This window comes from Erigeron canadensis, chromosome 5 (genome assembly GCF_010389155.1).
Source record: "Erigeron canadensis isolate Cc75 chromosome 5, C_canadensis_v1, whole genome shotgun sequence".
Lineage (NCBI taxonomy): Eukaryota > Viridiplantae > Streptophyta > Magnoliopsida > Asterales > Asteraceae > Erigeron > Erigeron canadensis.
In genome coordinates this window covers 7,002,628-7,030,445 of record NC_057765.1, presented here as the reverse complement: position 1 = coordinate 7,030,445, position 27,818 = coordinate 7,002,628, and the positions used below count along the sequence as shown (strand labels likewise).

At 32.8% G+C, this 27,818-nt stretch overlaps 4 protein-coding genes across 7 annotated transcripts; 3 read left to right on the top strand and 1 right to left on the bottom strand.

The window, feature by feature from the left end:
- The first annotated feature begins 4,401 nt into the window (after nt 1–4,401).
- LOC122602373 lies at nt 4,402–5,959 on the top strand. 2 transcript variants are annotated; one of them, XR_006324234.1, is made up of 4 exons: nt 4,402–4,541; nt 4,656–4,782; nt 4,907–5,017; nt 5,734–5,959. XR_006324234.1 is itself a non-coding variant. In XM_043775065.1 (3 exons), the coding sequence occupies exons 1-3, from the start codon at nt 4,447–4,449 to the stop codon at nt 5,812–5,814; spliced, it is 303 nt and encodes a 100-aa protein (XP_043631000.1). In that variant the 5' UTR covers nt 4,402–4,446; the 3' UTR covers nt 5,815–5,959. The 2 variants fall into 2 exon arrangements, 1 of the variants encoding a protein (XP_043631000.1); XM_043775065.1 differs by lacking the exon at nt 4,907–5,017.
- A 461-nt stretch (nt 5,960–6,420) lies between these two features.
- LOC122598814 (putative disease resistance protein At3g14460) lies at nt 6,421–12,261 on the top strand. Of its 3 annotated transcripts, XR_006323737.1 has the most exons (3): nt 6,421–10,348; nt 10,882–11,088; nt 11,407–12,261. XR_006323737.1 is itself a non-coding variant. In XM_043771301.1 (2 exons), the coding sequence occupies exon 1, from the start codon at nt 6,477–6,479 to the stop codon at nt 10,326–10,328; it is 3,852 nt and encodes a 1,283-aa protein (XP_043627236.1). In that variant the 5' UTR covers nt 6,421–6,476; the 3' UTR covers nt 10,329–10,348; nt 10,924–11,394. The 3 variants fall into 3 exon arrangements, 2 of the variants coding, with proteins under 2 accessions (XP_043627236.1, XP_043627235.1); XM_043771301.1 differs by lacking the exon at nt 11,407–12,261 and having other exon boundaries at nt 10,924–11,394; XM_043771300.1 differs by lacking the exon at nt 11,407–12,261 and having other exon boundaries at nt 10,919–11,394.
- A 4,990-nt stretch (nt 12,262–17,251) lies between these two features.
- On the top strand, nt 17,252–20,152 carry LOC122602323 (plant intracellular Ras-group-related LRR protein 6-like). The gene is made up of 3 exons (XM_043775019.1): nt 17,252–17,563; nt 19,177–19,346; nt 19,457–20,152. Exons 1-3 carry the CDS (start codon nt 17,342–17,344, stop codon nt 20,124–20,126), a joined length of 1,062 nt encoding a protein of 353 aa, XP_043630954.1. The 5' UTR covers nt 17,252–17,341; the 3' UTR covers nt 20,127–20,152.
- Nucleotides 20,153–24,274: 4,122 nt separating this feature from the next.
- Nucleotides 24,275–25,051, bottom strand: LOC122600359 (putative oligosaccharyltransferase complex subunit CG9662). The gene has a single exon (XM_043773067.1). The coding sequence runs from the start codon at nt 24,879–24,881 to the stop codon at nt 24,420–24,422; it is 462 nt and encodes a 153-aa protein (XP_043629002.1). The 5' UTR covers nt 24,882–25,051; the 3' UTR covers nt 24,275–24,419.
- Between the last annotated feature and the right edge of the window lie 2,767 nt (nt 25,052–27,818).

Below are 27,818 nucleotides of genomic sequence, written 5' to 3'. Positions count from 1 at the left end.
TTGGAATGTAGTTGCAACCCGCAAGCTGCTCTAATATCCTTATAAACCTGAAGTACTCTTTAATAAAGTAACAATATATAATAAGAGTATTATAATCTTATATCTTGTGATTTGATGTGTCCAATATATAAATGTTATCCAACTTAATTAATATGTATGAATGTATTTAACTTGTATTATATATTTTTGTTCTGTTAGATATAATTTGTAAAATGATATATATTTTTAAGACTATCTTAATAATCCACCTAAAACTATAAAATAATGGTCTATGGATTTTATTAAATCTCCTTTTTAATCTTATTTCTTGAATTTTTTCCACTTGTTATATAATTTGAAGAATAACGTTTGTTAAATTTTTTAATATACTACTCCCTCCGTCTAAGGCTGGCATAACAGGTCACACGAAATCTGTTAAGACACGAACCTGTTAAGGTCAAACACGAACACGACCTGTTAACTAATCGTGTCATTTTTTTCAAATACGAACACATCTCGAAAATTAACAGGTGCACCTGTTAAGACCTGTTAAGGAACCTGTTAACATGTATATTATAGAACTCTTGACTAATATTGAAAAAAACCCTTAAGGATACAAAAACTCTTACAAATCTCAACTATTAAGTTCAAAAATATCTTACCTTATAAAATATCTTACCTTATAAAAATCCTTACATTACAAAAGTTCAAAAATATCTTACCTTATAAAAATCATATATCAAATCATATATCAAATCAACTATTTAGCGACAATAATCCTTACATTACAAAAGTTCAAAAATATCTTACCTTATAAAAATCATATATCAAATCATAATATCAATTCTTAGTATTTTATATATATGTATAATCTTAACGTGTTTTAACAGGTCCTAACAAGTCTGGATCTGTTAAGACACGAACCTTAACAGGTCTTAACAGGTCCGGACCTGTTAAGACATAAAACATGTTAAGGGCAAACACGAAACCTGTTAAGAACAGGTCGTGTCGTGTCTTGTTAACAGGTTCCGTGTCAAAATTGTCAGCCTTACCTCCGTCCCATTAAAAATGTATATTTTTAAATTTTCAAAGTCTTATATTTATAACTTAAACAAAAAATATTTTTATTTGTATTGCATAATACTCGATAAAAATTATATGAATAGATCGAGTTTAGATATGTTTTTATTGAGTATAACTTTCATCAAGTATTATATACCAATAAAAAGTATCTAAGGTCAAACTTGCAAAAAATAGACTTTAAAAGTTTAAAAATGGACACTTTTAATGGTACGGGGGAGTATAAATTTTTTCAGTCATTTTGTAAAAATAGTTTATATAATGTAAATTGTTGCGTCTAACTTTTGAGGGCCTTTTTTCTTGCTCGTTTTACGCCTATAAATTTTCAGAGACGCCCCTGCTCGCGGGGGCCGATAATGGGTTGATCATCCATGAATCATTAAAAAAAAGCTCCAAAAAAAAGAAAATCATTGTTTGATAGTAAGTTAGTGAAGAATCAAATCATTAAAAGACCCAAAAAAGCAAGAAATCAATCTAGAAGAAACTTCTAATAAAAAGTATGGACAAATCTGATGCTAAGAAATCAACGAGATGAGGTATGTGTAACATTTCCTGGTAGCAACATGTATCTTATAATTGTTTGGCGGGCCAAAAACGGGTTGGGCAGATCAATTTTCAGAAACAGATTTTATATTACTTTCATAAATATCGAATTTACAATTATTGTATTTGCTTCAGAAAGTCAGAAACAATCTAACTTTACGAAATACTATCACAGGACGGAGTACAAAAAAATGGGTCGAAATTGTTACATCTATGTTATTAGTTATGTGTTTATGTGCGACTTTCATTTATGGAACAATTCAACAAAAAAGGCTAGTGTCAAATAAAAAAACAAAGCTATAACTTCATGAGAACGAAAAGCATCACGATAAAATGATTATAAAAACCGTATGGACAAATAAAGAAATTCTTGAACTGTTTTGGGTTCATCAGGCTGTGCCTTTGAATTTAAATGTGACAAAGTAGACAGGTTGGGTGGGTTGGGTTATGTTTACATTCGTTGTATGAGTTGACACATATGTCCAATTTTTGTTCTATAAATATAAGTTATGTTATATGCATCATATCATAAAGCGCTCGGGTGAGCCCGCCATCATGTCTGAACTTTCTGATGTGACGTTACAGAGCGATTTGAATGGCAAGAGAGCCATAAATGTATCCCTTATATAAAAAACATAAAGGTTGTTGGAGTCGAACCCAAGACCTTTTGTTTTCGTTGCGAATGTTTACCAGTTGAACCAACGAAGGCTTTGTTTAGAGCCGGCAAACTCGATAAACTATTATTTAGATCGAAATTTACTTTTGGAATAGATTCTCAGTTCCCACCGATGACATCTCCTAAATCATTTCCTATTTTACCCGGTAACATCATCACGAAATCCACAACTATATTCCAGGTAACAATTTTCTATCATTTCACTGTATTTTTGTTTAATCAATCTTTTTTTAAATGTTTTTGAATAGAAATCACGTCTTATGTAAATATATATCTCTCCTCTCTTGGTCTAGATCAATCTCCCTATGACTAACCTTAATTTTTTTTATGTTGTATCTATATATCATATCTGGACTCAATTATGAATTTTGGGGTTTTTTTCTTTGTAACTGCATAAATATAGTTCTCTGTAACTGCATAATTGATTACGGTCTGATGATGTTTATATTACCTTTAGTGATTGCTTTTTGCAGAAAATCAGAATTGAATAAAGATATCGTGGCGTCGAAAATATTCTCTCACAAATTATACCACCGCCAATTATGGGTATGAATTTAATCTTAGTTTTTCTCTTAAAGTTCACATTATCGAATGTGCTATCTTTTAGAGAAATTATCACAAATCGTCCCTGTGTTTTGCTCGATTCGCATTTTCGTCCCTGTACTTTCTTTTTATCACTAAGTGTCCCTGAGCTTTTCCAATTTATTGCCAGACGTCCCTACTACAAACATCCGTCCCTTTTTAGCCGTTATGCCCCTCACCTGCTTGCCACGCGAGGGTAAAATCGTCCACCTACACTAAAAACAAATCACAGGGACTATTTCTTGATAGGTTACATTCTTTATAAAAATTAAATACATTCTTTATAAATAAATGATTTCTATTTTCTTCCCTACATTACTTTTTAAATTTACAGAACCCTATCCCATTCAATCTAAATATCTATTTCTATCCATACTACCATACTACTATTCTAAAGCTTTAATCACCATCAATATCGCCGTTTTTGTTTTTATGTTCTTTTTCTCAACACATAGATTTGTGTTTTTGTATTGCTTATTTTTCTTCATCTGTTGATTAGAGCTTTAATCATCATCGTCATCTTGTTTTTCTTCTTCTTTTATTTTGGATCTGAGATGTATATATATACGGTGAAGATGATGAAGTGCGGTGGTGGATCTCAGTTTCCGGCGACTTTTCCGGTGGTGCAAGATACCCGACCCGATTCATAACCCATTCCCATATACCTTATTAAACAACCCCTTTATTCCTTTACATGGGAATATGTTTTACTCGTCGGGAAAATACGGTAACCAGGATAGATACATACGTCGGCGGATTGACTTGCCGGGTTTTGGCTCGATATAGCATGGTGTGTTAGTTTAATTTTCACTTGTGGGTCGTTTATGGGTCTGTTTTTTTCTTTCAAAACAAAATGAGTCAGTTGTATACTCGTATAAATTAGTATTTGAGTTTATAAAATTGGAAACGTTAGGTAATTGATCGAATTATGGATCATACTTTTTATCCTTAGGTAGGTTTAGTGTTTTATTTCTTTTATAGTTCTCACGTAATGGTGCATACAATATACCTGCTTCAGCCTCATTTAATCAATTATTACACCAAATATGTATGTGTATTCATTTAATCATTTATTCATTAGTGATGAATCGCTTTATGAGAAATATATGTATATCTGTGTGATATAACTGGTGGATTTGTTATTGTATTTGGAAGAAAAGAAAATGGTGGTGGTTGAAAAAAGGGAGAAGAAAGAGGAGGAAGAAGGGTATTTTATATCATTATCACAAATAGTCCCTGTGGTTTGTTTTTAATGTAGGTGGACAATTTTACCCTCACGTGGCAAGCACGTGAGGGACTTAACGGCTAAAAAGGGACGGACGTTTGTAGTAGGGATGTTTGGCAATGAATTGGAAAAGCCTAGGGACACTTAGTGATAAAAAAAAAGTACAGGGACGAAAATGCGAATCGAGCAAACCACAGGGACGATTTGTGATAATTTCTCTATCTTTTATATTGATATATTTATATATATGTTTTTTGGGTTAAGATATATATAAATATGTTGTTGGCATATGCAAATGTTAAATACGTTACTTGCATTTCACCCATTCTCCCTTTTTCCTACAAAAATTACTCATTTTCACATGTTGCCTCTTCCTCTAAGTGACTATATGTACCACTGCCTGACCAACTTATTTGTTAATAGTGACATCCCAGAGGTGAAAGGCTTTCTGCAACGGTAACTCCACCTTCTGTTAACAACTATACAATCTTTGATATGAAATAATGTAGGTAACTATGTACAATAGGCATGTATAAACTTATAAAATTATTTTATGATTAAAATATCTAGGTACGATGGAGTCGGACCTATTGAGAGGATAGAAGCTGCAAACACACAGTCGAGATTTACCAATCCATCTGACTTTTTCAAGGACTGCAGTCATGTGCCATTAGTTGATTACATGACGCATAAACCGGTAAATATCATATTTGAAGTATTCTCATTTATTTACAATGACCTTAGATGCGTGACGTAAATTACTAAATGAAACAACCATCATTTATATGTATCTAATCATTTTATGTGCAAGATAATCTTAGGAAATGGTTGATCGTTCATAGTATCAATTATTGGGAATAAATAAATAAGCCTTCACATATGTAGCGCCCCAACATGCTAACTACATTACAGTTGGACATAGTTCCGTCAAGGTAAACTCATGCTGCATTTGTTAATCATAAATGTGATTTTATAGTTACAAATATACGTAGTGTATATCATATAAAAAAGCTAATTCAGGTATATACCTCAAGCTGATAGGCAGATGTTGACTTACGGATATTTAACTTAGTTGGGTGTTAACTAGAAACCGGCTATGTGGTCGTTATTACCTTTAATAAATAATAATATACACAAAAACCAACTAAGCTTATAATTATAGTTTAAATATAGTTGAAATCTTGAGTGAGTTATTTGTAGTGTTAGAGTCTTCAGAGGTGATGCTGATCTTAATGGTATTTATATCTATAATCTTTTTTGGCTGAACTTTCATGCATTCTTTAGCTCAATGCCTTTATTAAAATGGACCAATTATTCAAGAGCTTTCTAACATAAAGTTACTATTAGGGCTGTTCAATATAACCTACTTTTAATAATATCCAGAGTTAGATATGCAGCCATCGAGAATGCTATAATAGACTTGAATACATCTATTTTTGTTAGTATAATCAAACTGATATTGACCTAGCAGTTTTTTACATGGCCATTAAATAAGTAGTTGTTATTGCATGAAAATCCAAGATTACGAATTAGGCTGTTTGTTTCTAATGTATTTCTTTTTGCATGATTCAATGTGTTGCTTATACGCTTCTTATAAGCTATACACGAAAATGGCACAATTTAACAATATTATTACATTTTTTGTTAGGATTCTATATCTTTCATGGGTTATATTTTAAGCACCACGGAAAGTCCTCATGGTAATCGGTTCAAGTGCAATTGCAGATGATCCTGAATCTACAAGTGTTTGCTTAACAAGTTGCAAATGTGATCATTTCGTATCAATAAAATTAAAGAGTAGTATGTGGTGACGAGGAGTATTAAGTTGTGTTGGAGTACTTGCTTTATTCAAAATGGCTTTCGTTTTCTATTTACAATTGGATTCTTTTTAGCCTCGATTTTGATGTTATGTTTTGACATCAGATTTTTTGTTGGTGTTAATGCTTTTGACATTTTTTTTATTTAGTTGGATTAACTATGTTTGTTTTCCTTGCATTCCATTTATATATATTTAATTTAGACGATTAAATAGCCCGGTACAACGCACGGGTTTTACCTTATAAACATTTTGGTAACTTTCGATCAGTTTTACTATTTTCTTACCTAACAGAAATAAATATGCCCCAACCAACCTTTTTATTGGTAAACAGCTTAAATTTCCTACCATCAACTCAATGGACCTGCTTACTGTTGGTTTTGAACGTTTGGTGCACATGGTGGTGGCCTTGCCATTAATTATATTCAATAAATTGATTTTGACGGTTGACCATAACAATGGTTATAGATGATAACAGAAAGAAAAAGATCGTTTTGATTGAGCACCACCCCTTTGATTATCCACAAACACAAATCCACCAAAACCATATAAACAAGAATCCGCCACCAAAACCAATGATTACTGAAACTGTTTTTTCTGTGCTCTTTGAGAAGCTGACATCTGCAACTTTGGAAAGACTTGCTCGCCAGAATGGAATTGATTCTGAGATCAGGAAATGGAAGATGTCATTACTTCAGATACGAGATGTGCTTAATGATGCTTCTCAAAAAGAGATAAGTGATCAATCTGTGAAGCGATGGCTTAATGGTCTCCAACATTTGGCATATGACATAGACGACGTCCTCGACGCTGTAGAAACCGAAGCAATTCATCGTGAGTTGACCGAAGATCCGCCTGAAACTAGTAAGCTAAGAAAAATCGTCTCAACTGGTTTTAGTAAGTTTTCACTAAGGACTAGTGTAACGAAAGATAAGTTAGATGAGATTACCACCAAATTGCAAGATCTAATTGACGAAAAAAATGCTCTTGGTTTAATTATGAAAGACGAAATAAGGCCAAACAATATAAATAGAAGATACCAAACCTCTATTGTTCATGAACCTAATATTGTTGGACGACAAGATGAGAAAGCGGAACTGCTCCAAAAGCTATTGGTAACGGGTGATGAACCAAGTCACCAAAACTTTAGCATTGTTCCTATAGTCGGCATGGGTGGCGTTGGTAAAACAACCCTAGCTAGACTTTTGTATAATGAAAATCAAGTCATAGAACACTTTGAGCTTAAGGCGTGGGTTTGTGTTTCCGATGACTTTGATAGCTTTTCTATAAGCAAAGTAATTTATCAATCTGTAACGGGTGAAAACAGGGAATTTGCGGATTTGAATCTGCTCCAGGTAGCACTTAGAAATCACCTCCAGGATAAAATGCTTCTGCTAGTTTTAGATGATGTATGGAGTGAAAGTTGTGAAGATTGGGAAACCCTGGTTGGTCCAATTCATGCATGTGCTCACGGAAGTAAAATCATCATGACCACACGAAAGGAGCAATTGCTCAAAAAGTTAGGTTATGATCATTTACAAAAACTGTCATGCCTGTCTCTTGATGATGCCTTGTCGTTATTTGCACAACATGCATTAGGTGTAAATAACTTTGATTTACATCCTACGCTCAGACCACATGGCGAAGGCATTGCAAAAAAGTGTAATGGTTTGCCTTTGGCTTTAAAAGCACTTGGTAGGCTATTGAGGACAAAACATGATGAAGAAGATTGGAAGGAAGTTTCAGAGAGTGAGATTTGGAGGTTGAAAGACGACGGTGGAATTGTTCCGGCTCTTAGATTAAGTTACCTTGATCTTTCAGCATGTTTAAAGCGGTTGTTTGCATATTGTTCCTCGTTCCCCAAAGACTTTATGTTTGATAGGGAGAATTTAGTTTTGTTGTGGACAGCAGAAGGGCTTTTGCACCAAACACTGCCTACCAATTGGACAGAAGAACGCTTGGGTCATGAATTTTTTGAAGAGTTGTTATCAAGGTCCTTTTTCCAACATGCGCCTAATGCATCATTCTTTATAATGCATGATCTGATGAATGACTTGGCCACATCTGTTGCTGGAGAGTTCTTTTTAAGGTTAAACAATGATACAGAGAAGGATATCGGGAAAGAAATTTTGGAAAAGTGTCGTCATCTATCATTTGTTCGTGAACCATATGTAACTTACAAGAAGTTAGAGGGGGTCAGTAGAGCTAAAAGTTTAAGGACATTCTTGGCAACATCTGTTGGATTGGTAGAAGGTTTGTCATGGTTCAACTTATCGAATAAAATTCTTGTTGACTTGCTTCCTGAGTTACAATTGTTAAGGGTCCTGTGTTTGAGTAATTTCAACATAAGTGAAGTGCCAGATTCCATTGGTGAGATGAGGCACTTAAGGTATCTTAATCTATCTCGAACTAAGATCACACATCTCCCAGAAAATGTAAGCAATCTCTACAATTTACAAGTATTGATTGTTTGTGACTGTTATAAGTTGACTAAGTTGCCCAACAACTTTTCAAAACTTAAAAACCTACGACATTTTGACATTTGGAACACTCCGAAGTTGAAAAAGTTACCGTTAGGAATTGGTAGCTTGAGTAAGTTACAAACTCTCTCCAACATCATCGTTGAAGGTGAAAATGGATTTAAAATAACCGAGCTTAAAAATTTGAAGTATCTATGTGGAAAAATTTCCATTAAGGGGTTAGACAAAGTGCAAAGTTCAATTCATGCACAGGAGGCGAACTTTTCGCGAAAGAGGCTTAATAAGTTAGAAGTGGAATGGAGTGATGTGTTTGATGTTTCTCGAAATGTAATGGTTGAAAAGGGGGTCTTAAATGAGCTTAAGCCACTTAATGAAAGCTTAAAACAACTCAAAGTAGTGTCTTATGGAGGAATAGAGCTTCCAAGTTGGGTTGGAGATCCGTCGTTTCTTCGGTTGAAACATGTGTCAATACATGGATGTAAAAGATGTTTATCTCTACCATCACTAGGACAATTGCCAGCACTTAAGGAGTTGTCTATTAAAGGCTTGCATGAAGCGAAAGTTGTGGGTTTGGAGTTACTTGGGACTAGTGGTAAATTTTCTTTACTTGAAGTTCTAAAATTTGAAAATATGTCGGGGTGGGAGGTATGGTCAGCCAATAGTAAGGATGTGTTTCCGTGCCTTAAAGAGCTTGTTATTAAGAATTGTCCTAAGTTGGCCGAAGTCTCTCTTGAAGCACTACCTTCATTGAGGGTATTACAAGTAAGTGAAAGCGATGAGAGCGTGTTGAGAAGTTTGGTTCAAATAGCTTCAAAGGTTACCAAGTTGATAATAACGAGAATTTCAGGTCTGACAGATGATGTGTGGAGAGGTGTTATAGAATGTATTGGTAAAATTACAGAGCTAAGCATTAATTCGTGCAATGAGATAAGACACTTGTGGGAATCTGAAGCAGAGGCAAGTAAGGTTCTTCTGAAATTAAGGAACTTGTGTGTATACCATTGTGATAATTTGGTGAGTTTAGGAAAAAAAGAGGAAGAGGAGGGTGATTGTGGGAGCAGCCTCCACTTAACATCTCTTAGGAAGTTGGAGATATCCGTATGTAAGAATATAGAGTGTTGCACTGTGCTAAATAGCATAGAGACATTGACAATCTCTGGTTGTCGTTCACTTACAAAAATTTCCTTCCCATCAGGAGGAGGGCAGAAGCTCAAGTTAGTCACCTTTGGGAATATTGTAAAAGTAATGAAACCAGAATTGGGAGGATATGAAGGAGGAGTAGGAGACACGAGTATGATGCTTTTCAACAATGGAAGTAGCATGCCAATGCTTGATTTCCTATGTATATATTTGCCAAATCTGAAATTCATCGTTAAGTTGAATTGCTTCCTTCACCTCACCACATTGATGATACAAGATTGTTCAAGTCTGGAGACGTTTCCTGACCACCAGTTGTTGGAATTGGCCTCTTTAAAAAGTCTGTGGATTAGAGATTGTCCAAGATTGGATGCATCCTTTCCTCGTGGGCTTTGGCCTCCCAAGTTGTGTAACCTTGGAATCGGGCGGCTGAAGAAGCCCATCTCACAATGGGGCCACCAGAATTTCCCTCTGTCACTTGTAGAACTAAACTTATACGGGTCAGAGGATGTGATTGATTTTAGTCAATTGTCCGATCTTGTTCCTTCATCTCTCGCTCGCCTGGAAATATATGATTTTACGGAATTGGAATCAGTTTCAAGGGGGTTCCAACACCTCTCCTCCCTCACACGTCTCTCCTTTAATAGATGCCCAAACTTGAAAGATCTGCCAGAAGTGTTGTTTCCTTCACTTTTGAGTTTGAGCATCGTTTTTTGTCCATATGTGAGAAAAAAAATCAGCAGAAATGGCGGGTCTGGCTCCTACTGGCCCCTCATTTCCCATATCCCCTACATCAATATATCCCCCTAAGTTATGAAGTTACTAAGAAGGTATGCCCCAGACTCTCTCTCTCTCTCTCTCTCTCTCATATTTTGGAGGATAAGGATACAGAATCAAATCCTCTTTCTTTGGTTTCATTTGAAAAAACTATGATCCTGATTCCTGAGCATTAGTTTTTGATTTTTTGTATCTGATAAAAATATCATCATCTCCACTTTCTTTAGACAGCTCTCTTTATTTGCGTATAATTGTGTATGATCCGTTGTTTTCTTTACTTTTCTTTTTTTAATTTTTGGTAACATTAATTGATTAATTCTTTTATTTCGTGAATTGTTATTGCAATGTTTGAATATATTTGTATAATTGGTTCTAAAACTCATCATTGAATTGAATTGCTTCCGTCAGAATGGGACCTACAGAAATATCCGCGGTCACTTGTATGCCTAAGGTTATATGGGGGATGTCAAATGATGATTTAATTGAAAAGAATTGAGTATTGCTGACAAGAATTATTGATATATTCTTAGAAAATAGTTTGAGAATTTCGATTGTAGTAATTCCTTGTAGCCTTTTGATTTTTCAGGGGTTCTTTGTTTGACACTTATAAATCTTATTTGAAGGACAGGGCTTACTGATGAAATAGGTGCAGAGGTATGATGATGGATGCACTCAGAGAATGTTGAGAAGGAAATTAAGAAGCTGCTTATGAGGAATGACATAAAGGATTCAACAAGATAAACCACAAGCAAGCATTTATACAAATAAGATGTCCTTCCAGACTTATATTATGGTGATCCTCGAGTTCTCTTGCTGTGTAGAAGTTTTATTTTACTTGTCAGCAGTCGGATTTTAGGACCTTTCTGGACTTTAAGTTGGAACTTGTTTAGTTAGAGATTGCAAATATGACCTGTATATATGAAAAGGTCTACTTATGTTGTCGCTTTTCTCAATTGGGCCAAATCAAAGAAATTAGCTGGAAGTAGAATGAATCAATGGGTCGAAAGGGCCATAATTTGTGACATTGGCTATCTTGTGTTGACCAGTACTGCATTGTAAAGTTCGTTTTGAAATAGCTTGACTTATGGTGTTTAATGTCTTCACTGTGTAGGCTTGGCATTCGTAATTGGAACAATTTTAGACTTTCAAATAGTGATTTGCAAAAGTTCAAAGCAGATTGCAAGACCTGAAAACGAAGATCAATAGGCGTAAAGTTGGTAAATTTTATGTGATTTTTTGAAGGAGATGAATATGAGTTTCTTTTGAAAGTTCTAGATACCGTAGAGTTTTAATCACCCAATCCTATCAAGAATTACATGAATTTGACATAACCGCCTACTATAAAACATAATCCTCAACGAGTTTCTTCTTTAGTTCTTCGGTTCTATTTTCATCTTCTACTATGAGAAGGTCATGTGTATAACAAGTTAGAGGGTACCCAATGGTTAGTCCCTGGGTTCGTTTGAGGTGGACGGACGAGTCCACACCATTGGGTGAGACTAGTCCTCCACTCGTCCGCCTCACTAGTTCCTGTAGGGACGAGTCTTGTGTGTGCGTGTTTTTTTTTAAAAAAATTTTTTTAATCCTATATACAAAGAAGAAGACAAAAAAATTAGTGGGTCCAAGACTAGTCCTTGGGAGATGAGTGCATTGGGTGTATTTTGGGGGATTAGTCTTTGGAGTGTTTTTTTGCTGATGTGGCGCTGACAGAGACTAGTCTTTGGGGGATGAGTGGTCACCATTGGGTACCCTCTTATAACAAATTAGAACAGAGTTAATATGAGAAGATCATGTGATTGAAAGCTCATATCAGTTGGGAGCAGACATTAGTTATAATAAAGTGTATGATGATTATGATCATGATCATGATACTGATTTTTTGTTTTAAATTATCATACATATAATCATGATGTATACTTAAACCAACTTAAATACTCATGTACGTCATTGGAAATTCCTTTGAAAATGTGCTAAACCAGAGGAAAATATGATCTAGAATTAGTAACCCATGAGCCAGGCTCGTTATGTTAGATACTCATTACTCGATGATACCAGATTCCCAGTTTTGACTCGTATCAAGTTGAACAAAGGAGACCAAGAACTAGTCCAACTATAACCTGTAGATGCCAAGGGCATGCTGATGAGTGATGGCAATGCCTTTTGTCTAGCGATTACACTAAGGGAAATTTATTGGCACAATTATTCTTTACAACAGTCTATTTGATCTTATAAAATCCTAGAAAATTTTAACGTTTTAGAACCGGCCTTCTCCAGGCCCAAAATTGCATGTGGGCTTTATCTTTAATAATAGTTCAACTTTTTATATATATATTTCTGAAAAGTCACATAATCTCTATTTAATCTTATATTAATATTCATTAAAACAATTTTTTTTGTGTAATTTAAAAGTAGAAGTAGAATAGTTTATCGTTTTTAAAACAGCTAACAAAAAAAAAGTTATTTTAAAATATAACTTACCAATAAAATATTTTCAATTTTTTCCAATTAACCAATCAGGAATATAATTACCTTAGTACCTTACTATAAAAAATTACTTTAAATTTTTTTGAATTTAATATAAGCTCGACTTATTTATAATTACACTTTCTCAACTAAGATATCTCTTGCTACAATCTTTTAAAATTTGAAATCTTTATCCATGTCTTTTCATTATAGTATTAAGTTATTTTTATTTACTCAAGCAAGCAGTAATTCAGTCATTAGTGGATCGATAATAGAGCGTTTATCCTTATATTTTGACATATAAATATATAATTTATATATATATATATATAATCGAATTACTTCCAGATATACTCAATAATCTGATAATAATTACTTATTTAATCATTTAAACTAGATAAGAGCAAAAAGTTAATATTCGTCTGACTCAATCTTTCAGTTTATATAACACACTATTTTTCATTCACGGTTTAGGGACGCCGTTAGTTTTCTGATTAATCAACATTATAAGATTTAAAGACAAAACATTATTATAATAAAAATAATTATATATAGAAGATCGATGACAACCTCAATGGTATAACAATTGAGATATTCGTCCGTACTTATCAGGCGACAAAGAAAAAATTGTTAACCTGTCATTTTAACAAATAGTCAACAACCGAACATTTCATTTTTTTAATAGGTATTCGATTCGAATTTTTTCTCTCTTTGTTAAGTTTAGTGCCCTTTTTGTTCCCTTTGTTCTAATACCGCAAATATATAGTAGAGTTATCGGTATGATACGTACATATATTTGGCATGGTCACTTAATTGGTCACCTCTCATCAGGTCGTGTTTTGATATAGTGCTCGGTTTCACCTTGACAAGTTTTATCCGTACGTCAGGCAGTGACACCATGTCTCATGTGCGCGTGTTGTGTATTTAACAAAAAGAGAAAAAATTCATAACTAGTATAGTATCAGAACTTCTGATACTATAGTAAAAAAAATTTTTTATTAAAACAAACGTTTCGTTATAGAAGCTTAAGCTACATAACAAGCTTATAGCTTATAACTTCTAGCTTTGGAATTGAACTTTTTGACAATCAAAATAAATTAATTAATACCCCTTTTAGTCAAATAACTACCAACTAATTATTCCTCGTAATTATTAGTTTTTATTTATTTTTGATATTTTTCAATGTTTACCAATAGTTTCAGCTATTCTATTAAAAACAATGGAATGTATCTAAAAATCTCGACTAACTATGGTTGTAATCCACCATATATATATTGAAAGGTAAATTTCGCTTGAAATTTCATGTCGCGATTCGACAGCGAGAGGTCTACTATACATTGTCTTAACCGAGTCCGTGTTAAAGAGCTCCTTATATGTAGAAATGTCTATTTCAAATATCCAATGGGAAAAACCCTCTACTAACCCTGACGAAAGCACTACGATTAATCCACCATATATATAGATATACAAAGTTTTTTTAGGTAAAATCAGAAACGATAAAATTTTAATATGATCAGAAGGTTACATCGCTAATGTATAATTTGTTAGTATCAAAGACAATTAGCATGCTAAAATTGAAAACCAATAAACTAAAAGAAAAAAAGTCAACTATAACCCTCACAGCTATGGACAAAGCTGTCATATTATTTTAACAGAATTTTTAATGGGAATAAAATAAGTAAGAAATTATTATAATAATACTAAAAAAAAATTAGGATGGGTTTGGAACTTTGGATTGCATCCCTAGCGTGTTAAACATTCTGGCCAAACATTATGATTTATATATGAGTGACACAAATCTTATACGGAGTATTATACTAACAAGAAAAGAGTAATGGAACTTTCGAGTTACAGTCATTTTATAAGGAGATATATTTTAAATTTGTTTGTTAATTGATGGAATCCAAAACCTTTAAAGAATTTCCTTAACGCAATCCAATTTCTCCAAAATGATCGTTTCGAACTTTTGAATCCTAAAGCGGCCAAAAAAAACATACTGTGAATCTTTTTATACATTAGTAGAAAAAAATATATATACTGTGAATCTTTTCATAGATTAATTAGTAGGTTACACATATACCTGAAATACACTGTTCACAAGAAAGTTTGAATCCCTAATGGATCATTAGTCTACCCGATCATCTCCGTTTTTCACAAGGAAACTTAACCCAATAGAAAACGCCTTAGTGCAACATGATATCTCAAATGTTAATATACATTTCCGCTAGGTTGTGAATTGTGATGGTTATATAGGGGTTATCGAGAGTCTGAGTTGTGGTGAGGACTATATCTTGACCTTGACGTCTCTTTTTTAGAAGCATTTTGTGTTATTAGTAACTAGAAGGGTGTTTGCTGTTGCAACGACAACTGTTTATAACGCGTGAGATGCTGTAAAGGTAATACAAGCTGTTAAGGTTACTTTCATGATATGTGATGATGAAAATCTTATCATTTTAAATATAATTAAGTTGAGAATTAGTTGTAAAAATTAACCATTTTAAATATATTTGTTGGGATTATTATGGGGTAAATTGGGGATATTAAAATAGGGATACTAGTTTCACTGCAAATAATATTGTATTTGGCCACACTTTTAGTTGGCGTGAACAAATTAAAAAAATTTATTACGTTTTTATGTGTGTAAAAATATGTAGAATTACAAGTATGTAGAAAATTTATTCACAATAAAAAGTGGATAGAACGAAAAAGTTCACACACTTTCTAGTGTAGACTTTCATGATTAATTTGTAAAATGGGGTGTTACAAATTAATCATGAAAGTCTACACTAATAAGTGTGAACTTTTTAGTTCTACCCACTTTTTAGTGAGTAAATTTTCTACACACTTTTAATTCTACATATTTTTACACACATAAAAGCGTGATAAAATTTTTAATTCATTCACGTTAACTAAAAGTGTGAACAAATGCAACATTATTTGTAGTGGTTATTTTATAAGGGATAAAACAATTTAAGGGTTATAATCTTACAATGCGAAATATATAAACAATAACAAATTCATGACCTAAAATGAAGTAATGTGCACAAAAGATGTTAAGAACGTAACGATACAATATATAGGTACAACTCTTGATCTCATAAAAGTCAAACTTTAAATCAAACTTGAATTTTAATGTTAGTTGTGAGCTATGTAGTATACTAGTATGTACCTTTCGAGTTGTGATATTTAATTTGCAACGTCGATCCCAAACATAATTTTGTTAATATAGATATTATATTATTTAATCTAAAGGTGGCATTTATTTATATTAACATGACGTTATTTAGGATTAGAACGGAGTCATGGGATAGTACCAATGGCCGTATATGTAGTACGTGTGTTTTGTCATGGTTGACTTTTAGAAACTCTCCATCTCAAGCATTCATCTCTTCGTTTTCAATGTTTTAACTTTTAAATGGCCGTACGTATCGTATTTGGCATATATCCAAGGTATATATATACCGTTTTTCTTTAATTCTAATTAGCTAGGAGTTGTTAAGTGTTAACCAAAGGATTGTTAATTTTCTACGTATTTTGATGTAATATTAGTTATGGAATAAATGAATAATCTAACGAGTAACTAAAAGTCAATTGTTGTTGCAAGTAGCAATAACAGTGTCAACTACTTCTCAATATATATATTCAATGCTTTACAGTATTTAGCACTAAATATTATGAGTATGTTATATTGAATTTAATTATTCCCCGGTCATTGGTTCAACTTCGAAGTAAAACGTCCTAAGAGTTTTTCTTTTCAATCAATTGTAATGTCTCGATCATGGTGTGTATCTCGTAGTTTACATTATGCGTAAGCTCAAGCCATTATACTAGAGGAATGATTATTCTCTTATTAATTCATAAGGCTAAAAATCCTTCTAATTCATATGACGAGGGCATGTGAAAATTTAAATGATAAGATTAAAAAAAGATTAAGTGAAATTCACTCGTTACATTTATATGGTTCGAAAAGGATTTTTAAATATTTAGGAGGATAAATAACTTTCCTATAATTAATACGGAGTGTTATTTATTAATTTGTATTCATATTTTACATAATTCCTAGAAGATGTATGGATAACTACTTTTGCAATTCAAACACCAATATGAAGTTCTTAAAAAATAATAGAAGTATGTTTCAATTCATGCTTGTTATAATCAATATTGTGAGTTTGTGACCACTTGCACATAATGCATGTATTAATGTGATTTAAGGTTGGTACAACGTACACACTACACAAATACACAATGAAATGCAGTATAATTATGCCAAAATTAAAAAATATTTCATTTTTAATACTACACATATCACACACATTATACTTGTCACCTTTGCTCTTCAATTTAATATTAGTCGATATTTTTAATCTTAATCTTATACCAATTTTGTCCTCATCCGTACATTTCTCCCTCCCTTTAAATTTCACTATAATATCTCCACTTTGGTCTCATTCAACACAAATATAATTAGAAATTTGAAATCACATATATCTCTCTCTCTCTCTCTCTCATATTGTGGGTGTAGAATCTTGAAATTTGGTGTATTGTGGAGATATATAGATACATAAACCAATACACGTACATGCATGATGTTGGTTAATGGTGATCATAGGATGATGAAGGTTGATTCTTCTTCATCAAAGTCAAAAAGAAAGCATTTTGGAAATAACTATAATATACAAGAAGAAGAAAATGTAATGCATGAAGTTGTGGATTTGAGTAGAATGTCTTTAGACACTCTTCCTTTAAAATCTCATCTCAATTTAGGGATTATATATAAATTGGATATTTCCAATAACAACTTGCAGGTATATATCCTTTACATTCATTCCTTTTCATTTTTCTTAGTACATACTGTATATATTTGTAGATATTATTATTTTTTGAAAAAGATATAATTACTTTCTATTATGTATTGTAAATTTATTTATGTTTTCCTTTCCGTAATGTATATTCTTTGAGAATTATATTCTAATTAAATTTGTTATGCTTTTTAGATAACAATTGCAAATAATATATGATAGTCATTCAAGTTCAATTCATAAAAGTCAAAACAGTCATTTAAGCTTACAAAAGTCAATACCAGGAGCGTTACCAATTAATTTACATGTTAAAAGGGCCGGGTTAGATATATAGTAGTCGGGAGTTATTCAAAACATTAAGTCGTTAGGCTTTTTATGGTACAAAAATAGAACAAAACATAGAAGTATTACTTGGGGTAATTGGTGTATATTCAATCTTACGTAAATTTCTTGTATTATGATACCGCCGGTGTTTTGCCGGGGTGAGTATGAATATAATAGTTACTTTTCCAAAAAAAAAAAAAAGATATATAGTAGTGATTTAATAATTCATTACATAAACAGGTAATATACAATTTTAAAGTGTACGATAAGAAGATATAGTTTCTATTTTTAGTGGATGTGTGATGATTTGTACATCATCTTTTGTTAGCCGTCAAATATGTTTTAGATATATGTTTTAGATATTGTATCATATAATAACCTATATATGAAACATGTTAATGGTACACAACAAAAAATGTAGTGTACGAATCATTTAATTAATCATTTATGTAGATGTGGTTTCAACTTTACTACACCTTGTGAGCTACTAATCCACCGGTTATGCAAACCAGCCCCTTCACATAATCAAACCAACTAAATATCTAAATCTCCTTTCATCAATTAATACATGCATGAGCATTTGTAATTAGAAATTGTTCACAAATAGTGAGACTTGAACCTTGAAATTAACTTTACTTCTAATTAACATACAAGTGTATTTGTATCTACAGTTTGCATACACATGCATAATTATTTAATTATAAGAGATATTTGATTTGTTAATATAGATAAAACTATTTGTATATACTTATATACACAATATATATTCATGTTCATAATTTTGTTTTTATTGAACGGCATATATTCATATTCATATTTATATCATGTATTATGTACTTTTAAAAGTTGGGTGGTGATATTTACTTGAAGTCTTTTATATTTTGCACTAAACTATACATATATATTGTATTCTATGCTTCTTACTTTATACAGTTTGATATAAAAAGTAAAAGTCATGGTGCAAGTAGCCAAATATCACCTTTTAAAAACATTTAATGTGATATTTTTGTTTTTTAAAATTTCTGCATTACCTGCATATATTATAATGTTGTTACAACATGTATTAAAAAAAATATTTTTGAGTACGCAATGGTTAATGAAAGGTAGTAGTGGTTATCTTGACATGAATTACTATAGTATTTTTCTTGTTTTCTTCTCCTCCATGTTGCAATAATATAGGAAATCAAGAAGTTGACTTTTCATTTAAGTGAAAAGACATATTGACATTTATTGTAATACTTTATTTTTCTGTTGAATACTTTATTAAATGAAATATATCTGGTGATGTGTTACAGGTAATTCCAGAGTCCTTAACAGCAAGACTATTAAATGTAGGGGTGTTGGATGTACATTCAAACCAACTCAGAAAACTCCCAAATTCAATTGGTTGTTTGACAAAACTTAAGACCCTCAACATTTCAGGAAATCATCTTCAGTCCCTCCCAAAAACTATTGAAAATTGCAGGTTATTTTGATCGAGTATAAATTTAATTTTGTTGTTTACAATTTTACTACATGAATATTTTGAAAAAGTTACTCACTTGTGTTATCTTTTTGTACTTTTGAAAATTGTAGAGCACTAGAAGATTTGAATGCAAATTTCAATCAGTTAACCAAGTTACCAGATACTATCGGATTTGAACTTATAAATCTGAAGAAGTTATCGGTTAACTCAAACAAGCTCACCTATCTCCCTTCGTCCACCTCCCACTTAACTAAACTTCGCCACCTTGACGCTCGTCTCAATCACCTTCGCTCCCTACCCGAGGACCTTGAAAATCTAATCAACTTGGAAGTTCTTAATATTAGCCAAAACTTCCAAGACCTTGAGGCTTTACCTTATTCCATAGGTGTCCTTTTTTCCCTTGTTGAATTGGATGTTAGTTACAACAAGATTAGCACCTTGCCGGAATCCATGGGTTGCCTAAGACGACTTAGAAAGCTAAACGTGGAAGGAAACCCTTTGGTGTCTCCACCACCAGAGGTGGTGGAGCTAGGGTTACATATGATTAAAGAATATCTAAGTGAGAAGATGAATGGAGCTCATCAAAACTCTCCTAAGAAGAGGTCTTGGATAGGAAAGCTAAAGAAGTATAGCACATTTAGTGGGATTCGCACAACGCAAGGAGGATCTTCCGTTCCTAGCTATCAAACAATTGATGCACTCGCTTCCCCAAGGCACACGGGCATGTTTTCACCTCGACGTATCTTCTCCCCCAGAAGCTATTTTACTAGTAATTTTTAAGTTTGTTCCTAGTACTTTTATCATTTGTGAAGAATGTTTTTAATTTGTTGTTGAAAATAAAAGAATGTTTTTATCATGTTGTGTACTATGCACAACATTGCAAGTTAAGTTTTCCTTTTTTTTTGTCTTCTTTTCTTTTTTAGATGTTTTGTATTTTGAGATTATGTACATTTTGTTTTTTAATATATTGTATGTATAGATGTAAATGTAGATTTTCTTTTGTTTCTGGATTACATTTTTTAACCAAAGTATCGAATGTCATATCTGGTAGCTTTAATGTCATGAAGTCGGCCCAGCTCAAATAATGAGTCAGACTAGACAAGTTAAGGCTTTAAGCCACTATATATTTGCGCATATTTCAATTCTTTCTTTCTCTATATTTCTTCTTTTCTCTTGTGACTATATTGTCAAATTGGTGTATATGTCAAATGAACAAGTTTTGTTTTTACTTGTCATGCCAAATATAGACGTCAAATTCGCATTTACTGCAATGAGAGAACAGAAAACATTCCCCAAATGAAGTATAAGCAGGAAGCACCATACCATGACATGACATTTAAGTACTAGAACTTCTACTTATCTAAGCAATATCCGGCCTTTAAGAAGTCACCAAGTTTGGTTCCCTTAGACTTATGAAGAGGGTTATCCTGAAACAATCTTAAAACCCAGTAATCTGTGTGCAAGGAAACGTCCAGTTATTTACCTCTAACCACTATAAACCCATATCAGCTTTACTATATTCATATTCCGACACCCACTATCAGTACCATATATACAAAACCTGCCACCGCCTGGATGATAAGGGGTCAGACCTAACCAGCTGGTAAGGATTGGCCGGCTGATTACTACTAATGGTCATTTTCGGGGAACTGGACTAGGATGGGGAAGCCATAGTGTTGGATAATCGCCAATTAACCATCATTCATGTTTTCCTACTCTTTTTTTTCAAAAAAATAAATTAATATTATTAATTATTTTAACAAAACACAAATATGCAATACAGCATGGGACAGTCATGGATAGTAGTTGATTTTCATGTCAACCTAGTATTCAACTGCTGACCTCAACACCTATCAACCAAAGAAAACACAAGCTTAAACTATACATTAAATACTCACAATGGACTAACTTAGTCCGACTAAGGCATCTTATTGCGCCACCGCTTTAGTAGTGTTCGTGGTGTTCTTAAACTTAAGATTAGTAAGCTTCAATTAAGATGAAGTTTCTGTGCAAGACAGGATAAGTCACACACAAAAACCTTGATATGTTGTGATTCATAAGATCTATAGGGTTGCATTGGCAGGCTGTTGATGATCCTTTTTAAGCATGTAAGGATTGGACTTGCCGGGGGTAAGGGTCCTCTAAAGCTCGTTCGGATTGACTATCTTGTTACTATAGGTCATTTTCGAAGCAGCTTATGCCTAGTTATTGAATCCAGTGGACTAGTGAAGTTGTGGCCACAGTAATTTGTCAAAAAAAGACATTGAACTATGAGTCACTTATTCAGCGACATTGAATAAGGAACAACCAAGATTACTTGGTGGTTTGGTGGTGTAATAGGTGGGTAACTCCAATGAAGTAGTGTGAAGTAAAGGTTAATGTATTCAAATTAGGAATTTTATAGTCTCTGGAATGAATTGGTCATGAGAGAATTTAAGGTAGTTGAGACAAGATATACAATTCTAGTTTGGAATACTCTATGCAATTAACTATAACGAAAATACAGAGAACTAGTCTACAGGAAGGGGGGCAAGGCTCAGAAATCAGAATTAGAAGCTCATCTTCCAGCTCAATTATTTCCTAAATTAATCTTAACTGATACCTATCACTGTACGGAAACTCCTGAAAGATAGAAACAGGGAATTTATAGAGGTAGCATGTGAAGATATGGCTGGAGTAGCATGCAATGGAACTATCCTTTTGAATCATACATTATCTTCAAGATACAAATAACAAGCCAAGGGTGTTGGTGTATCCTTACATAAGATCCACACCTTTAAGCTTATAATTCTTGAATCTCTGACATACATACTCTGTTCTACCATTTTCCCAACTTTTAAAATTAACAGACACGGGATAAATGAGCTTTTGACAACTATCCTCTTCAGCATTTCCACATACAAGCAGATCGTGATCAGACAGTATTGGACGGACAAAATATATGCTCTTAAATCTTAGGAGGTCTTAAAGCAAATACCATACAGATATTGATTATCCTTGAATTTCTGGACCCCTGACTCACACATACAAACTCTGTCCTAACGATTCCAAAATCTTTCAAACTCATGACATTTTGGGAGTCTATGATAAAATTCTGCTCAACTTCAGCAATTTATAGCATATCAGAAAATTCCAAAGGTAGGAACTGAAGAGTACCTGAAGAGGACGTGGCATAGAAGCGACTAAGCAGGGCGCTTGAGAAACTGGCATGCTGCATGTGACCAAAACATCTTTCCTGGTATCAACATTCACAACCTTAAGATGTACAATACCCTAACCTAGCTCTGTTAACCGAAAGCTAACCTCTCCTAGTGCTCCTCACTACCTTCAAAAGATTACTTAACTCTCCCATTTTAATGATATAGATCACATTTTGGCAACTTCTCATTTACAAGCTGCATTTAACCCCCTAGGTATCACCTATCTATTTTTATGAACACCTAAACCAAGTAACTGAATCCAAACTGACAAAAAAAAGTTAATAGAAGGAAGCATACAAAGTCTCAAGAGAATGTAAGAAAGTTACACACTTAGGATGGTACAGAATAATCTCCACATGAATCTCAAAGTATCCTTTAGCTTAAGATCCATGCACGAGTCCAAACTGACAAAGAAAGTTAATACACTAGAAGGAAGTGTAGGATCAGGTGCCTTTACACACTCACGGATGAGTGTATTATTATGCAGAGAAAAGATAATGAAAACTTTTGTAAAGAGAAAAATCCCAAAAGCTATATCTTCATTCAATAAAATAAGACTATAAATAGTCCACAACTGCCTAACACAATGAACCCATGTTCTCCTAAATCATAGCAATTGACCCATGTACATTTCCTCCTAATAGAAACTGCCAATAAATAAAACCATAATCTAAATGACTTGCCAAATAGCCAAACTAAACTTAATAACGACACTTACTTCGTTACTAGACACATGCTAATTAAAAACGACTCATTAACTTATTGACCCGTCAAGATTATTCCAGCAGGATGTATACCAAGTCTCGAAAGAATGTAAGAAAGTAGTACACTTAGGATCATCTGCGCACGAGTCCACAAATTACTTAAATACATCATCTTAAGCTTATAATCCCGAATCTCTGAACCCTTAAGTTATACATATAATGCTCCATGCCTCCATTACCATTTTCCCCAATCAGTCAGAACTAACAGATATGCATAAGATAACTTTGAGAACTATCCTTCTCACTTTCCATATATTACCGGATTAATGATGATTACAAATTTGAAGTATTACAAATTTGAAGTCTTAAGATGTCTAAAAGTGACATACCTAAACACTTGATAACAAAGTCCATATATTGACATAGATAATCCTCAAACCTCCAAACCTCTAACTCACACAAACAGACTATGACTACACAAATAGACTACCAAATATTTTTTCCAAATTAACAGACAAGACCACCAAAGATTTTTACAATCTATGATGTTGTTCCTTTTCGTTATCCAACAGATTCAACCAGTTAACAATAACATGACATGTAATACACAAAACTCCAGTAAGCAGCAGTCTAATTCGTCATAAAACAGAATAATACGACCTTATTCTGATAGATTATACTCTCTTCTACCAACTTCAATGTTGTTTGAGAAAGCATATTTCAAGGGATTATGGCACATTGCCTATTTAGAAGCCTAAAAACGGACCATAAAGCATTTGAATACAGAATTGCAGCTTACGTAGGTGTAGAGTGGTGCTTATTCCAAACGCACTTAAAAATACGTAATACTATACTCAGCAAACACGAAAATGTATGATCCTAAGGAAAGTTTAAACCAGTGACTCACCATTATATTGAGAAAGCCGGGCAAGTACAGTGGATTTTAAGTAATTAACAATAGACATGAGATCTAATTCATTAAAAAAGGCATAAACAGTACAAAACATAGATACAAAATCACAAATTTAAAAAGTATGATCAGATAATCCTATTTTGTTTGGCATTGAACAACAATATCATAGAAATGTTAACATATTAGTATTACTAAAATCCGTAAACATCATAATTCCAAACACACTCAATTAAAAAAAACCGAACCAAAACCCGAATCAATGCAGATAACCAGGAATCTTAATCCTAAGAAACAACATACTCATAACATAACCAATAACAACAAACGCAACACCAGCACCAGCAAATGAAACCTTAACGCTTTTCGGTCTATTCGGAACAGAAACCGCAAGATCAAGAAGTATAATACCTACCCCACCAAGAACAAACATGAACCCAGATGAAAGCCCTTCAATAATATACTGCCCATTGACTCTACCCGACATAAAAACAACTGGTCGGACTGTTCCGGTTCGTGGGTCTTGAGTAGATCCGATACCTGGTGGTTCAACAATAACGTCGTAAACCACGCCGGAGATGACGAGGAAGTAGGTGATGAGGATTAGGGAGAAAACGGTCATGGGTGATGGGAGTGTGATTGTGGGTAGTTTGAGGCGGAGACGTGGTGGCCGGAGGATTGAGAATGGGAGGATGGTTAGGGTTTGGTAGAGTGGATCCATGATTGATTTTTGATTTTAGGGTTTTTGGAATTGGGATTTTTTTTGGGGGTTTGGTGATTTTTTGGATTCTTGAAAATCCAGAAATGACTGTTGAGAGTTGACTATTGTGTGTAAGAGAAAGGAAAAAAAGAATTGTTCGTTTTGGATGAAAACTAGTAGGCTCTCTACCGCCCTATTGACGGTGTCGGTTAGATTAATCGTATGTTCGAATTTATTTAAAATGAGATATATCGTTCAGGCATTGCCCCGAAATTTGTTAATAGTCTAATGGAAAAAAAATATTCAAATGTATAAAAATATTATTTTTGTAGATATAAGTAAAAGTCTAAAAATAAGTAACAACACTTTTATAAGGATGATAAAATATATGACGATTATAATATCAATAATAGAAAATATATGACAATGAAATATTTTTGATATTAGTTACGACATTTCGATAACGATGAGAAAATGTATTATAAATAGATATGCGTTCATGGGTCGAGGTTAAAAAACCACAAACTTTTTGAAGAAAACATGTATTATTCAAATGATTACGAATAAAACAAAACTTGACATTTGTCGGTTAAAAAATGAGTAGTAAAAATTTTGTGTGAAAGTGAAAGTAGTTCGCATACAAGTTTAGTGCTAAAAGTGTAAGAGGCTAAAATTTGTGTAAAAATAAAAGAAAATCAAAAAGTATAAAAGTTTAGTACTAAAAGTGTAAAGAGTTAAAGTATTGTGATGAAAATAAAAAGAATAAAAAGTTTGAGTGAAAGTTAAAATAGTTTGCATAAAAGTTTAGTGATAAAACTGTAAGAGCCTAAAATGTTGTGGTGAAAATAAAAGAAAGTTAAAAAGTATAAAACTTTAATGCTAAAAGTATAAAAGCTTAAAGTATTATGGTGAAAATAAAAAGAATAAAAAGTTTAATATTATTTACACGTTTTTCCGTACCAAAGTGTAAAGACTTAAAGTATTGTGGTGAAAATAAAAAGTTTGTGTGAAAGTGAAAATAGTTAAAAGTCTAGTGCTAAACGTTTAAATGTGCTAAAACTGTAAGAGGCTAAAATTTTATGATGAAAATGAAAAAAAATGAAAAAGTGAAAAAGTTTAGTATTAAAAATGTAAAGGCTTAAAATATTATGATGAATATAAAAAGAATAAAAGGTTTATTATTTTTTACATGTTTTTCCATATTAAAGTGTAAAGAGTTAGTAGTGAAAATAAAAAGAATAAAAAGTTTACGTGAAAGTGAAAGTAATTCGCATAAAAGTTTAGTGTTAAAACTGTAAGATGTTAAAATGTTGTGGTGAAAATGTAAGAAAAACAAAAAGTATAAAAATTTAGTGCTAAAAATATTAAGAATTAAACTAGGGTTAAGTCACTGGATGAACAATGTATTTTCCCTTATTGATGTGTATCACCCATATACTTATTTTTAATATATATTAATATGAAAAAAAGACAATAAGGAGTTTTTTTTTTCTTCCTTGCTAAAGATGTTATCTTAGGAGTTGAATCGTTGATAACTCAATAATTACGAAGGTCCAACAAAAATTCACATCATATTAAGCATATAAAAAGAACACAATGACTGTAGTAGTATGATGGTAATATATCATACAAAGTGAAAAGTCTAGCTGCAATTAATAGGAAACAATCTTTAAAACAAGTACATTGATAACAAACATTTAAAAGCAAAACAAAGATGTTGAATACCTTTCAATTAAAAATAACACAATGACTGATCTGTAGTAATATGATAGTAATATACCAAACAAACTAAAACACGATTGCAATTAATAGTAATCAAACTTTAAAGCAAGTATATTGATAACAAACATTTAAAAGGAAAAAAACAAGTATAATGGATAAGAACCACGGTATATAAATTGAAACATTGATTAATTGTTGGTTAACAAGGATATTGATTGGATAAGAACCGCGAGTAACACAGTCTTTAGGGCATAAGTAGTGACAACGGGTCCCAACAGGCTTGTAACAGATTCAAAGAAGGTTGGCTTGTAAACCGTGGGAGGTAGGAGACGAGTTGTGCAAACTTGTGACCGTTGGAGGCATATAGCGGAAGGGAGTTGGCGTTTGCTATGAGATCATATTGGCAGTCGGAATTACTTTATGTGGTACTACTAAAGTACTTTTCGTCAAATGGTCTCTATCTATACTTCTATACTACTATATAAAAATTATACCCCATTTGTTGAAAAGTTTACAATTTTGGGACATGCAAAATTACCATTTTACCCTTAATTAATTAACTTACACAATCATTTCATAAACTGCTTAATTAATTAACTTAATTACACAATCATTCCATAAACTTTTAAAAGATATATCTACTACTCTTTCAAAATCAGATATATTTATATAAAATACCTACACCACTTGTTTGTCGATGCCACCACATCACTGTCACTGTTATCGCCGCCGCATTTCGCGGGTACCATACTCGTTAGATCTTAACCAGACCACTTCTTTCTTCTTTCAACTTCCATCATCATTATATTTCTTCCAGATATGTATGAAAAATGTTTTGTTGTATGAGATGGAAAAACCAAAATTAAAGGGGTTTTGTTGGTTTGGAGAAAGAGAACGACGGTATTTTGCAATCTATTACACTTAAACGATCTCACTTTTGTAAGCATTTTAAGGGTTCAAACCCAAGATATACAGTGAAACATCATGATGTTGTCGTTCCAGTGATGGTTTACATACAAACTATTTTGCAACTTTTTTTTTTCTCATTTTAACAACCCATATGACAGTTAGAGTGTGTATTGTATTTGGTAAAGAGAATTGAAGCAAAAGGATTGGAAGAAAGGTGAGTTTCGGTTTGTCTATCTACTCAGTCCCAAAGCCCAAGTTATTATAAGACGAATGTAGAACACTTTCCATAAAAAAAAGCCAAAATGGGAAGATAGAAGTACAAGTATA

Coding starts and splice junctions, on each gene's coding strand:
- LOC122600359 (XM_043773067.1), bottom strand. CDS start 24,881: ATGGATCCACTCTACCAAACCCTAACCATCCTCCCATTCTCAATCCTC.
- LOC122598814 (XM_043771301.1), top strand. CDS start 6,477: ATGATTACTGAAACTGTTTTTTCTGTGCTCTTTGAGAAGCTGACATCT.
- LOC122602373 (XM_043775065.1), top strand. CDS start 4,447: ATGTTGCCTCTTCCTCTAAGTGACTATATGTACCACTGCCTGACCAAC. Junction 4,542..4,655: donor GTGAAAGGCTTTCTGCAACG/GTAACTCCACCT, acceptor TAAAATATCTAG/GTACGATGGAGTCGGACCTA. Junction 4,783..5,733: donor ATTACATGACGCATAAACCG/GTAAATATCATA, acceptor ATTTTTTGTTAG/GATTCTATATCTTTCATGGG.
- LOC122602323 (XM_043775019.1), top strand. CDS start 17,342: ATGATGTTGGTTAATGGTGATCATAGGATGATGAAGGTTGATTCTTCT. Junction 17,564..19,176: donor TTTCCAATAACAACTTGCAG/GTATATATCCTT, acceptor GATGTGTTACAG/GTAATTCCAGAGTCCTTAAC. Junction 19,347..19,456: donor AAAACTATTGAAAATTGCAG/GTTATTTTGATC, acceptor TGAAAATTGTAG/AGCACTAGAAGATTTGAATG.